This window comes from Mastomys coucha, unplaced genomic scaffold, assembly GCF_008632895.1.
Source record: "Mastomys coucha isolate ucsf_1 unplaced genomic scaffold, UCSF_Mcou_1 pScaffold22, whole genome shotgun sequence".
Classification (NCBI taxonomy): domain Eukaryota; kingdom Metazoa; phylum Chordata; class Mammalia; order Rodentia; family Muridae; genus Mastomys; species Mastomys coucha.
The window spans coordinates 209,593,048-209,606,675 of NW_022196905.1; the positions used below are offsets into that span (position 1 = coordinate 209,593,048).

A 13,628-nucleotide genomic window follows, 5' to 3' on the forward strand; every position below is an offset into this window, starting at 1 on the left:
ACCATCACATCCCAGTCTCTACCCACGTCTGCGTTCCCCAGTTCCGAGCCGACCATCACATCCCAGTCCACGGACTTGGCTCCACAAGGGTCGCCCACTGCCTCCAGCCCAGCCCAGGGTGAGTGTAAAGATTGGCTGAAACCTGACAGCAGTTCTGGATCCAGTCAGCAGGTGGCGACACAGACCTGGAAGTATGCGGACTGGCCTGAGTCACAAGCCATCTAAAGCCAGTTACCTTACTGCTGTCTGTGGCCTTGGTAACTTGCTAGTGTGTGCTGTCTCCTGAGGACACAGCCATGTGCAAGAAAACAGGTTCTATTATCTAGTTGTCACTGTGAGTGGTGGCCCAGTGCTGTTCCTAACACTGTGAGGAGGAGGTAGGAGGATGGCCTCAAGTTTGAGACCAACCCAGGCCACATGGTGGGTCCCTGTCTTTGAAAAGAAAACCAAGGGGATGGAAGGAAAAGAAAATAGAAAAAGAAAACAGAAAAGAAAAGAAAAGAGAAAACCAAGCAGCGTGATGGTGGTTCAGCACTCAGGCAGAGGCAGGTGGGTCTCTGTGAGTTCCAGGACAGCCAGGGCCAGAAACCTTGTCTTGAAAAATTACAAAGATGAAGGGGAACAGGGGGAGGAAGAAGAAGAGGAGGAGGAGAGGAAAAGGAAAAAAGGAGAGTGAAAAAATCCACATGAAATTACATACTTGTTTATAAATAACATAGGCCCTGAGTGCCTCAAGGGTTAGAGGTCCTGCCTAGGATCCCCCAGTGAGGGGCTAGGGGCGTGGGTCGGGGGTGGAGCCCGCCCTAGGATCTCCCAGTGAGGGGCTAGGGGCGTGGCTGTGGGGGGAGCCCTGCCTAGGATCCTCCCGGGAGGGCTTGGGGCGTGGCTGTGGGGGGAGCCCTGCCTAGGATCCTCCCGGGAGGGCTTGGGGCGTGGCTGTGGCCAGGGCTGACCTCTTCCTCTCCGCAGATGCAGGCTGGATCTCCACATCGCACAGGAACCCCGGTGTGGTGATTGCTGTGTGTCTGCTTGTGTCTGTCTTACTCATTGGCTCTGTGTTCATCGCTGTGAGACATAACCATCGAGATGCTCCAGATTTTCATAATCTGGATACGGTGTCTATGGTGAGATGAGTCCAGGCAGGGTTGGGACTGCTGACTTCCCAGTAGACATCCCCCTACAGTAGATCCCTGTGGTGCTTAATGCTAATCCATACGTGTTCCTCTTCCAGGGCAGTGTGAGCCAGAGGCTGCCATTTGCTGACTGCCTACACTCGTGACTCTCAGAGGCCTAGAGTTATGGTGGGGGTGACACCTGGAAAGAACAGTGTCTGGAAACACTCCCTCCCTACCCCCCATCCCTGCTATCCTGACCTGGGGGATAAGTGGCAAGGGGGACGTCTGGAGCCCAGGAGTTTCAGGCCAGTTTGGCCCACACATCTAGTATGCAACTCAGAAATTAATCCAGGTGTGATGGAGCACACTTGTCATCCCTGCACTTGGAAGTAGAGACAGGAGGGTCATGTATTCAAGTCCACTCTGAGCTACGTACAGGGTTTGAGGTCAGCCTGGGCTACATGAGACTCTGTCTTTAGGAAAAAAAATTTTTTTTGTGGGGAACTGGAGAGATGGTTCAATGGTTAAGAGCACTGCCTGCTTTTCAGAGGACCATATGTAAGCAATTCCAGTCCCAGGGGATCCTGTGGCCTCTTTTGACCTCTGCAGTCACCAGGCTCACAGACATACATGTGGGCAAAACACACTAAAAAATAAAACTAAATAAACATAAACTAACTAAATGAAGTCCTTACGATTCATAGCTGCTTCCTGAGTCACATGTTGAGTACCTCTTTGCCTTAATCCAGAGTCACACTGTCAACCCTGTGTCTGCTTTCAGGAGGGATGACAATCGGAGGATGTCATTTCAGGATCAGAGGACAGGGCTGCCGTCCTCACCCTCCAGGACTTGTGTGACCCAGTGTTCTAGCAGGACAGAGGCCACTCTCTAAGGAACCGGATGACCTAACCTAATGGGAGGCAAGCCTGGGGAAAGCCACCATGCCACATCACTTAAGAAGCCCACCCAGGCCAGGCGGTGGTGGCACATGCCTTTAATCCCTGCACTTGGGAGACAGAGGCAGGTGGATTTCTGAGTTTGAGGCCAGCCTGGTCTACAGTGAGTTCCAGGACAGCCAGGGCTACTCAGAGAAACCCTGTCCAGAAAACAAACAAACAAAACAAAAACAAAATAAACAAAAGCCCACCAAGTGCGAGCAGAGGCCCTCGGTAGCAGAGGTCTGGGCTTGTTTCCTGTTGAAGACATCGAGGCCTAACTGGCTGTGAAGGGAAAAGGGGGTTTCAAACTGCTGGAAGGAGCTGAGTTTGAAGGAGCTGAGTTCTCCAGAGAGCTTCAAAGCCTTGGGGCAGGAGGTTCCAAGTGGCCTGTGCAGATGTCAGGCAGGGGGAGGAGGGAGCTGGCTGCCTCAGCTCCTCTCTCCACCCCTCCCTCCGTGGCTCAGGCTCCAGCCTGGGGACACTCCAGACAGCTGGCTTCTCCAGCTGAGGGTGAGACAGGACCCACTCTTCAGTGCGGGTGGGGGCGTCTCCCTAGCTGTTGCCATATTTGACATATTGAAGTGACCTCCACCCCCACGGCAGGTCACACTCTGATGACCACTGGAGTAGGTGGTGAGAGGTCTCCTGGCCAGTCTGTGGGGGAGGGGTGTAGGGTGAAACATTAACTTGCTTCACAGCCACAGACTGGAGTGGCCTCAAGATCCCCTTGGCCCAGGCCGCATTCCGTCTTCCAGTTGCAGCTCCGTGGCTTTCCCACTTCTGACCGCAGCTCTAAGTTGATGGTAAGGTTTGACCAGAGAAGGTCATCAACTGCCTGGATCAGCACAGCATAGTGGAATAGCTTTCCTAAGGCCTTGATGTGCTCTGATTGGTACCCCAAAACACTAAGGTAATGCCTCAGTCTCAGGGTATTTCTGTCCTCTGTCAGGTGTAAACACATTAACAATTAAACCTCCACTAGCCTAGCCATTCACCCCTCCCTTCCCCTTCCACTCGGCCCTGTTTTGGTCACACACTTGGGCACACATACCTCCATGCCCTTGGGGTCACCCTGCCCTTGCCCCCTCCTCCCATCCTGAGGGGGCCCCCTGGCTCAGGTCGAGTTTGGTGCTCAGTTCAAGGATCCAGCCGGGAGTGAGACAAGACCGTCTGTCCTCCGCTCCCAGGGAGGTCACAGAGCACATGCACAGCACAGGTCCCCACAAGAGCAGTTTGAAGTGAGTATCACTTCTAGGTCAGTGTGAGACAGCCTACCCCTGGGGAAACTCTGGGCTCAGAAAACCCACAAAGCGCCAGAGGCCCTCTGGGAGCTAAATGGTCTCCCAGGGGACCTGGACCCAGGGTCCTAGTCCCTAGGGCTGGCCAGGGTAGGGAGCTCGGGTGGGGTCTGGGTACCTGCAGCACCCCCCCACCCCCGGCAGCTGTGACCTCACTGCCTTGGTGATGTGGCTCTAGGCTCTGGGGCTGGAGGTGTCCCAGCAGCTGGCTGGAGCACAATCTCACTGATCCCTCTGTCATCACAGAAGCCTGCACCATGAGGCGGAGCGGCACGGCCCTGTCCTTCCTGTTGACTGAGGTGAGTAGCCTGGGACTGGGCTCGGTGCAGGAGCTGGGGCCTGAGATGCCACACATGAGCACACAGGGGAAACTCAGGGACAGCGAGGCTCCCTGAGCCCAGGGCCCAAATGCACGATAGTTTTCATTCATTTAAAAAGTAATTTATTATTATTTAGTTAGTTAGTTAGTTAGTTTTTTGAGACATGGTTTCTCTATGTAGCCCTGGGTGTCCTGGAACTCACTCTGTAGACCACGCTGGCCTCGAACTCAGAAATCTGCCTTCATCTGCCTCCCAAGTGCTGGGATTAAAGGCGTGCGCCACCACTGCCCGGCCTAAAAGGTAATTTTAAAGATTTTATTTATTTATTTATTTATTTATTTATTTATGAGTACACTGTGGCTGTCTTAAGACACACCAGAAGAGGGCGTCGGATCCCGTTACAGATGGTTGTGAGACACCATGTGGCTGCTGAGAATTGAACTCAGGGCCTCTGGAAGAGCAGCCAGTGCTCTTAACAGCTGAGCCCTCTCTCCAGCCCTAAAAATATTTTTATTATTTTGTGTATTGGCCTGAATGGTTTGTCTGTGTACTACAGTCCACTCAGGCCAGGAGAGGGCAATCCATGCCTGAACCTGGAGTTACAGAACCCTGGTCTCCCACTGCCGTTGCTGTGACCACTAAGCCATCTCTCCAGACATTTCCACCTTTATTTGTTTTAGATTTATGGTTCCTCTGTGTGGGTCTCTCTCTGTCTCTGTGTCTGTGTGTGTGTATGGGGGGCGGGGGGAGATTTTTTTCTCTCAGTGTGACAAGGTCTCATGTAGCCCAGGCTAGCCTCAAACTTTCAATGCAACCAAATATGACCTTAACCTTCTTCTAATCTCTGTGCCTCCAGCTCCACCTCCTAAGTTCTGGAACTCAAAGCTGAGGATTCTTGCCTGTTTTGTGTACTGCCGGGGTCGGGGGTGGGGGTGGGTGAAGCCCAGGGCTCTGTGCTAGGCAAGGAGGGTGAGCAGGCGTGAGATGCTTGGACCTCGTGTCCAGGCTCTGGCCGGTGTCTGAGAAAGAGCTAGGAGGAGTCAGGGGAGCACAAGGCTTTCTGTGGACCTGGCAGCCCCAGCTAGGCTGACAGACTGGGCAGCTGCTGGACAAGCAGCCTTTGAAGTCAGTTAATTACTTATTTACTTTTGAGATAGACTCTCCCTATGTAACCCTGGCTGGCCTGGAACTTGCTGTGTAGATCAGGCTGGCCTCAAATTCACCACCATCCACCTGCCTTGGAGTCACTGAGGATTAGTCTTATGTTGTCATGCCCCACCCTTCTAAAAAGATCACACTTATTTAGTTATCGTGTGATGGTGGTGAGGTGCCTTGGTGTGGGCTCTGGGAGTCAGAAGACAATTTGTGGGAGTCAGCGCTCTCCTTTCACTGTGTGGGACCTAGGGATGGGAGTCAGGTCTTATGGCTCAGTGTCAAACACCTTTACCCACTGATCCATTTCTGTAGACTCTTCCTATCTTCTAATTTAATGTTTAAATTATATTTTACTTCTGTACTTTAGTGTCTGTGCATTAGTCCAGATGTCAGAGAACAACATGCAGGAATCTGTTCCTATCATGAGAGTAACAGAGAAAGAGCTCAAGTCACTAGGATTGGTGGCAAGCCTCTTTCATCTGCTCAGCCATCTCACAGGCCCATACTTTCTAAACTAAAATATTTATAAAATAAAGCTGAGTGCTGGTGGCAAATGCCTTTAATCCCAGCACTCTGGAGGCAGAGGCAGGCAGATGTCTAAGAATCTGAAGCCAGCCTAACCTACAGAGTGAGTTCTAGAACAGCCAGGGCTACACAGAGAAACCCTGTTTGAAAAACAAACAAGCAAACAAACAACAAAAATAAAGAAATGAAATAATATTCCCAGAATAAAATACTGAAAAGTGAGTCCTGCTCCCAGGCCCTCCCCTGAGCCCGCTCTAACTCACCCTAGGCTTTTCCATGGCCCTGCCCATGACCCACGCCCCCAGGCTTTCCCCTGGTCCTGTCGCAGACTTTTCTATGACCCTGCCCCCAGGCTCTCTGCTGAGACTAAACACGATTGTAAGAATCAAACAAGGACCTGAAGCAGAGTCAGAGGATCAGTTTCTCAGGCTATCTGCTATCTGCTCTCGCCCTTTCCCACCTGTGGATATGCTGTGGTCCTGAGGCTATGGTCTCGGGCCTCAGTATCCTCACTTACTCTTCTGATGCTGGAGATAGACTTTTACGGAGTTCAGGAAAGCTGAGCGGCCTTCCTGTCACTACTGACAGCACTCTGCCCAGAAGGCTCCTGTGCAGCCCGCGGCGGTCAGCACTGGACAGCTCCCAGATTCCCTTCTAGTCACCAGCCCAGAGGAAGCTGGGGTGTGGCTACTGACTCCCAGGGCCCTGTGTTCAAATCTCAGCACCTAGTGACCATCAGTGAGGAGCAAGTTGTAGTCCTAGCACCACAAACAATGAAAAAAAAAAAAAAGGCCTGGTAGAGACTTTATGTGTCAGGGTGAGGTGATAAATACCCAGGGGGCATCAACCCACTCAGAGGAGAAGGGGAGGGGAGGGGGGAAGGATTGAAAAATAATTAAAAAAAAAAAAAAGGATGAAAAAAGTGCAGGGTTGAAGAGATGGCTCAGCAAATGCCAGTCTGACAAATTTAATACGGGGGTGGGGGAAGGGGACACTGGCTGGAGGGATAGTTGTCCTCTGACCTCTCTGCTTGTGGACTGTAGCATGTATATGCTCCCACACAAATAATTTGATTTTTTAAAATGCAACAAAGTCAGAACACCCATGCACACCCCTCGTACCACACACGTGAACCGAGGTCCCGACCGTTGGGAAGCCTAGCTGGTGAGAAATCTGTGAAGCTCGGGGTTCCCTGGTGACATGCATGCGCCAAGAGTTTGCTCATGACTTCCTGCTGTCTCCCCAGCGAGTCCGGGAGCCAGTGGATTCTGGAGTGGCCCCTGTCAGCCCCCTAGGTGGGGGTGTGATCCTGAGACGGTTCTCAGGGACCCTGCTGTTGCCTCCACTGTCCAGCCGCCTGGGGTCCTCTGGGGAGGTGGAGTCTGCTGCCCACGTGGTTTTCACCATCGGAACTCAAGGGACAGAGAGAAGCCATGGCTCAGCTCGGAGCAGGTGAGGACAAAGGAGCAGATGTACCTACCTGCCAGAGGCAGGATGCATATGCCGCCGGAGTCTCTGCACTTAGTTCTGGAAAGCAGGTAGCAGGTAACTGCTCCTGTCTCACCATGGGTTGAGAAAGAAGAGTCAGCCACATTCAGGCTGACCATAGAAGTCACACAAGGTATGACAGAGAATCAAGTGCCTAGCAGGTGGAAGAGCATATGCCAGAGCACTTTGGCTGGGAGATCCGGGGACATAGGCAGGGGATGGACTTTACAAGACATCATGGGGCACAACTGGTGGAATATTTTAGGGCAACAATTTGACCATATTAGCATTTTTTTTCTTTAATTATCCAAGCCAGATGGTGGGTTGCTCAGGTCTCGGCACTTACAAGACTGAGGCAGGAAAATGGTGAGTTCCAGTTTGCCCTACAGAGTAAACAGTCCTTAAAATAAAAAATAAATAAATAAATAAAAATTAAAAAAAGCTCTGGGCCGGCAAGATGGCTCAGTGGGTAAAGGTGCTTGCCACCAAGCCTGACAATCTGAATTCAGTCCCCAGGACCGACACGGTGGAAAGGAGAGAGAACCAATTCTCATAAGCTGTCCTCGCACATGTGCCCTGCCCCATGCACATACTAAGTAAACAAGCAAACAAACAAACACATACATAAATGTCATTTCTTTACTTAAAAATTAAAAACCCCACCTTAGTTAGAGTTTCTATTGCTGTGACAAAACACCCTGACCAAAAATGAGGTGGAAGAAAAGAATTTATTTGGCTTACATTTCCACATTGCTGCTCATCACTGAAGGTGGTCAGGACAGGAACTCACACAGGGCAGGAACCTGGAGGCAGGAGCTCTGATACAGAGGCCATAAAAAAGTCCTGCTTACTGGCTTGCACCTCATGGCTTGCTCAGAGCCCAGGACCACCAGCTCAGGGACGGTACCACCCACAATGGGCTGGGCCCTCCCCATCAATCACTAATTGAGAAAATGGTCCACAGGCTTGGCTATAGCCCAGTCTTATGGAGGCATTCACTTAGGGTTCCCCCACTTCAAATAACTGTAGTTTGTGTGTCAAGTTGACATGAGACTAGCTAGGCCAGACCACTATAGGGCTGGGGTTGGAGTTGTGTGGATAACAGTGCTTGTTTAACATGTATGAAACCCTGGGTCCTGTCCCCAGCACCATAAAATCAAGTGTGCTGATACTTGGAGGTGGGAGGGAGGCAGGAGGATCAAGAGTTCAAGACCAGCCTCACTTCAGGGGCTGAGGGCTAGAAGTGATGTTCAAGTTAAGGTGGAAACAGACCCAGGAGGAGGCTCAGCAGTGTTGGTAGGTCACTGGTGTGTGAACCAAGATGGGAGAGCTCAGCCTATCATGGCGGACACCAGTGAGAGTGGAAGTGTCAGGGGTGATTTTGTGGCTCTGTAGATCACATGTAGTAGCTGATCTTTGCAGAGGACTAACCCCGCCCCCTCCAAGCTAGAAGGGTGGGGTCTGGAACTGACAGACAAAGTGACAATTGAAACCTTCAAGAGCGTGGGGTGTTGATGCGTGCCTGTAATCCCAGCACTGGGGAAGCAGAGGCAGAAGGATGGCTGCAAGTTTGAGGCCAGTCTGGTCTACAGAGTGAGTTTCAGGCCAGCCTGACTTACAAGGTGAGACCGTGTTGCTGTGATGAGACACCATGCCTAAGGCAATGTATAAAAGAAAGACTTTAATGTGGTGTGTTTATGGTCCAGAGGGTGAGTCCACGCCATCACGGCGGAGAGCGAGGCAGCAGGCAAAGAGGAGAGTCGGCGGAGCGGTAGCTGAGAGCTTACATCTGATCCTCAAGCAGGAGGCAGAGAGAGGGACAAAAACTGGACCTGTGTCCTGGGCTTTTGAGACTTCAAAGCCACCACAATGGCTCACCTTCTACATGGTGACATGTCCTAATTGCTGCACCTCCTAATGTTTCCCAAGCAGTTCCATCGACTGGGTACCAAGCACTTGACCAAGAATATGGGCCTATGGGGGCCATTCTCATACCACAGACAGACCCTGCCTCAAAAACCAAGAGGAGGGGGAGGGGGAGAGAGAGCACCAGTGAGCGAGCACAGAAGCAGAAAGGTTTTCTTTTCTTTCATCATGTGGGTTCCAGGGACCACACTCAGGTTGTCAGGCTTGGTGGCAAGTGCCTGCAGACTAAGCCATCATGTCTTCAGCTGGGGGACAGGGACAGTGCTGGGGACAGCTTCCACGTCTCACGTAACAGTTCCTTTCCAGCACAGTGCCCTCAGGGGACTTTTCACAGGCATGGCTCTGTCATAGCCATCTCCTCCCTCGCCCGCCCCGAGAATGCTGTCCACACACTTAACGCTTCTACTAATTAAGATGGAAAATGTCCTCACAGCTCTCTGACACTCTCCGGGAAATTTCCCCTGAGACTAGGAGAGGTGCTGAGTTTTCTAGAACTGGGAGGGAAGAGACGAGCTGGAGGTTTGTTTGCGGTGGCGGGGTGGAGCCCTGGGGTGTTTTGGGGCCAATGATATCATGCGCCGTGGGGAGGGTCTGAGCATCCAGGAGGCTATAAAGACCGGGGGCTGTGTGTAGTGTCCTGTTGGCCGCCCTGAGCTCACAGGCAAGGTGGGTCTTTACTCTAGCTCTTGAAGCCCATAGGGTGGGGACATTCTTAGAGGCCTCAGCACTTCAGGGATGTTCATGGTAAGGGACTGGCTTTCCTCCTGGCCTGTGACTTTTGTGTGCACATGTCTATAGGCCAGTGATACTCTCAATTTCGTTGTCTTTTTAGAACCCCTCTTCTGACCCGCTGGGGCTGGACCTCCCAGTCTGCCTCTCTCTGGGTGTGCCTGCCCTGTGCCTTCAGGGTTCAGACACTGAATCTAGGCTTCCTGCTCAGGTGCCTGGAGCGTCGGTGACTGGTGGGCGCAGCCTCAGGTCTAAGTCTTGCGATATCCCTGCCTGGTGCTGCGGAGAGGGCAGCTCCGTGGGGTGGAGAACCCTTCCCCCATCCCGCCCTGTACATAGGTGCTCCAGGGACCACCCACTGTCTCTCTTTCCTTTTCCTTGTCGTCGGGGGCAGCTCATGGAGACCCAACTTATCGGCCGCACAGGGGTCCCCCGACCCCCGAAGCATCTGTGGGCACAGCTACAGCGCCCCATCCGCATCCAGCGGCGCTTCCACTCGGACCCGGAGCGCCCCAATCGGCCAGCACCGGTTAAGTCGCGGCGCTCGTGGCCCAGCTCCTTTCACCGCCGGCGGTAGGTGACGGGGCGTGGCCTGGCTGAGAAGGCGGGGCCTATTTGAGGAAATGACCTGTATTGAGAGGGGACACTTACACAAATGGTAAGGGTCACCATTTTCAAGTCTAGCTGCTTGCCGAAAGTGGGCGGATCTTGAAAGAAATGGATGAGGCCTGTCTGGAGAGGGTGTGGTCTGTGGTGGGTGGGACAGATTTAACGTGAGAAGGGACTCATTGGGGGTGGAAAGGCCCTTAAGAAGACAGGGTGGGTAGGGGAACCTCGACTTAGTGAGGCCCGGCATAATTGGGCGTGGTCTACAGGGGGCAGTGATACCATGGACTGGATGCGGAAGCATCCTGATCTCTGGGGAGTTGAGACAGGGGCGGAGCCTGAGGTTTGTGGGCGGGGCTAGTGATGAGCAACACACATTGGGCAGAGAAGTGTCAAGGCTTTTCTGCAGGTGGGGCAGGGCGTGGCCTGAAGGCGATGGTGCACAGTCTGGTAGGCTGGGTCGTCTGTGTGGACAGGGACTATCATAGGCTGGAGTGAGCTGGGCAACCTGGTGCTGGGATGATGGGTGCGGAAGGGTCAGGGCTACCCCTGAGGACTGCCTGGGGAACCATTGGTATTAGGAGTGCCCCCTGGAGGTAGAGCTATGTCTAGGCGAAGGGGCCTGAGTAGTGGGTGGCAGTAGATTGTTTCTTGTGGATCTGAGTGACTCGGGGTGCTCAATGTCATGGGCTCCTGATGTGTGTGGCATCTTCAGGTTCAGTGCTTCAACCATAAGCTGAGAGGCCCCGTGCCAGTCTCCAGTCATCTGTGTCTCTATGGTCCCCACTCCAGTGTGTGTCACAAGCAGTGTGTAAGGGATGGGTTTCCTTTTGGGTGGCCAGGGATGTGTCAGCAGCTGGGTAGGGCTGTCCTTGCCTGTCCTCTCTTGGGCTTCAATGGGGAGGGCTGCTCTAGAACGTTCCGAGGTGTCTGGGAGGCCTTGCAGTTCCTTCCTAGCATCCTTGGGCTGCAAGAACAGGGCCCAGAGTGGTGCTGCAAAGCAGTTTGCCCGTGGCCTGCTACTTGGCCCAGCTGGAGGGCCAGAACACATGTCAGTTCTTGCATTTAAGGAGACTTGGGGAAGCCAATAATGGCTTAAGTCTTTGATCTCAACACTTAGGAGGCAGAAGCAGGGGAGGCCAATCTAGTCTACTTACAGAGTTCCAGGACAGCCTGGTCTACAGAGTGAGTTCCAGGACAGCCAGGGCTACACAGAGAAACCCTGTCTTGAAAAAAAACCAAAAAAAAAAAAAAAAGTATTAAGAATAAATTAAATTACGAAGAAGAAAGGAGGGGAACTGAAACTGTGGCTGCGGTGATTGGTGGATTGCTCACCCACCATGCCCAAAGCCCCAGATACATAAGAAGCGCATCCCAGCCCTGGAGGTAGGAGGATCGGGTGTTCAAACCTGCAGCAACATAGCAGGTTTGAGGTCAGCCTGGGCTACCTGAAGAAAGGTGTGGGGGTCTTGGCCGGCCTTTGCTTCTAGGACTGTGGGGGTGATAAGGGACTAAGGAGATCCCACTACAGTGAGGTAGTGTCCCTTCACTCGGTGTGTGTGCCTGGGTGAGGGAGGGTGTCTATGTGCCTAAGGAAGGGCACAGTCATCATCCAGGAGCTAGAGGAGGATGTGGGTGGGTCTGGGGAGACCCTCCCGAGTTGAAATGTAGGAGACTAGACCACATCACTTCCCTCTCTTAGCTCAGTTGTACCCTTGGGGCACCCATCACCACAGTCTGCCTCTAGCACCGGGAAAGGCTCAGGCACAGATGAAGTCCTTAGCCCAGAGGACCAGGTCTGCTATCCCAGGTGATCCGGCAGGGTCTGCTCCACCCTTTCTAGTGACTCACGAATTTTCATTTTCAAGAAAGAACAAACACATTTCCTTTGGGCCTCTCTGGTGAGGAGGGGGAGACCCCACGTGGTTCAGGAGTGTGCTTCACTTGGCCATGTAGGGGAGGGGTTCAGCCCAGGGAGGTAAGTTCATAGGAGGGGGTGAGGGGGCGGGGGAAGTTCTGGCCCCTAGCTTTTGAGCCTCCTCTAACCTGGCAGTGGATGGCTTGGGTGTACAGGAAGGTCAAAATATCTTGTTCGGAAAGTATTTATAAAGCACCTACTGTTTACCGGGTGTGGATCAGGAACCTACAGAGAGAAAGACTGGCTGGTGGGCAGGCTCTGCAAGGTTCAGGGTGAGAGTCAGGCAGGTACAACTGGAAGCTGGGAGCTTGGTCTGGAGCAGCAGGAGAGAATCAGGCTGAGTAGGCAGACAGACAAATGTGATCAACAGGAAGAAAAGAAGCTACAAAGTCTCAGACTGAAGGGGGCAGCTCGAAAGTGGAAGTGGAGGCTCAGAGCATCACGAGCATTGATCAAACACCTACTGGGTGCCTTCCAGATGCCTGAGAGTACATCCAAAACAAGGTGGACCTGCCCTTGACCGACTTGTGGGTTAGCTGCAGCCCAGTGGGCTGAGAGCGCAGAGGCAGGCTGCATAGGTGTGAATTCTCAGGGTGAGGGGGGACAGCCTTGGGAGAATGGGGGGGGGGGACACTCTGCTCTGGCTCCTGGGAAGGGACTTGGGCAATCATTTTTTTTCCGTGTTCAGTTTCCCTGTCTCCAGTCTGACCAAGCCAGCTCAGTCAGTCAACAGGGTCTCAAGTGAGGGAGTAAGGGTTGAAAAAGAAAAAGTTAGACCAAATTATAACATGACTCCAGCCCGTACTGAGGATGAAGCGGCTTTCTCTCCAGCCTGCTTTTATATCATTCTAGGTATATCCAAAAAACGGTCAGCTCTAAGATCAAAGGCAAAGTAATCAAGCGACATAGTAAACAAAGAAATTACACAAGACAGTAATTAAGTAAAATAGTAAGCAAAGTGATTACATAAGGTAGTAATTCAGCAAAGCAGTAAGCAAAGCCCCATGGTCACTGTTTCTGATATTATCTGAGCCTGCTTCCTTGTCTGAGCCCAGTGACAAATGCCAAATTTCTAGAAGGGGCACCAAAAGCTCTCAACACGGGCCTTCTGATAACAGAGGAGAAACGTGCTCTCCCAGGCGAAAGGGAACTCAGAAAGAAATGAAAGCAGCAGGGTCTCAAGGGCAGCAGAGACTTCTGGGTTCTCCCTGAAGTCACACAGCAATGTAGGGGAGGCCAGGACAGGGCTGTCTGCACCACCCCCTTCTAGTGGCCTGTCACCTAGCAGGACTGTAGCCCTTGAAGCTCATGGGGCCAGGCTTTGACTGTCTAGTCCAGACTGTGACCATTTCCCTACATTAAAAGCTACTATAGCAAACAACTGTGGGAACCATTAATGACATACAAATTTGTGAGTGAAACAGTTGTAGGACAGCCATTGATAAAATGTTAATGCTAGGCTGGACTGCAGAGGGGTGGATAATTAGTTAATGAATTAAATGCAAAGTGAGGCAGTGGGGGCGCACGCCTTTAATCCCAGCACTTGGGAGGCAGATGAAGGCAGATTTCTGAGTTCGAGGCCAGCCTGGTCTACAGAGTGAGTTCCAGG

General features: G+C 52.4%; 2 protein-coding genes across 3 annotated transcripts in view; both read left to right on the forward strand.

Annotated features, from left to right (window-relative positions):
• Nucleotides 1-1,571, forward strand: part of LOC116069485 (cell wall mannoprotein 1-like) — a 3,914-nt gene extending 2,343 nt beyond the window's left edge. Inside the window, exons 3-5 of the mRNA XM_031340153.1 lie at nucleotides 9-118; nucleotides 970-1,124; nucleotides 1,232-1,571. Coding sequence (XP_031196013.1) covers nucleotides 9-118; nucleotides 970-1,124; nucleotides 1,232-1,279 — 313 coding nt within the window. The 3' untranslated portion in view covers nucleotides 1,280-1,571. The remainder of the gene's footprint in view (nucleotides 1-8; nucleotides 119-969; nucleotides 1,125-1,231) is intronic.
• Nucleotides 1,572-3,609: 2,038 nt separating this feature from the next.
• Nucleotides 3,610-13,628, forward strand: part of Pde4c (phosphodiesterase 4C) — a 19,127-nt gene continuing 9,108 nt past the window's right edge. For both annotated transcript variants that reach the window (XM_031340154.1, XM_031340155.1), the window contains exons 1-2: nucleotides 3,610-3,651; nucleotides 6,599-6,804. In XM_031340154.1, coding sequence (XP_031196014.1) covers nucleotides 3,610-3,651; nucleotides 6,599-6,804 — 248 coding nt within the window. The remainder of the gene's footprint in view (nucleotides 3,652-6,598; nucleotides 6,805-13,628) is intronic.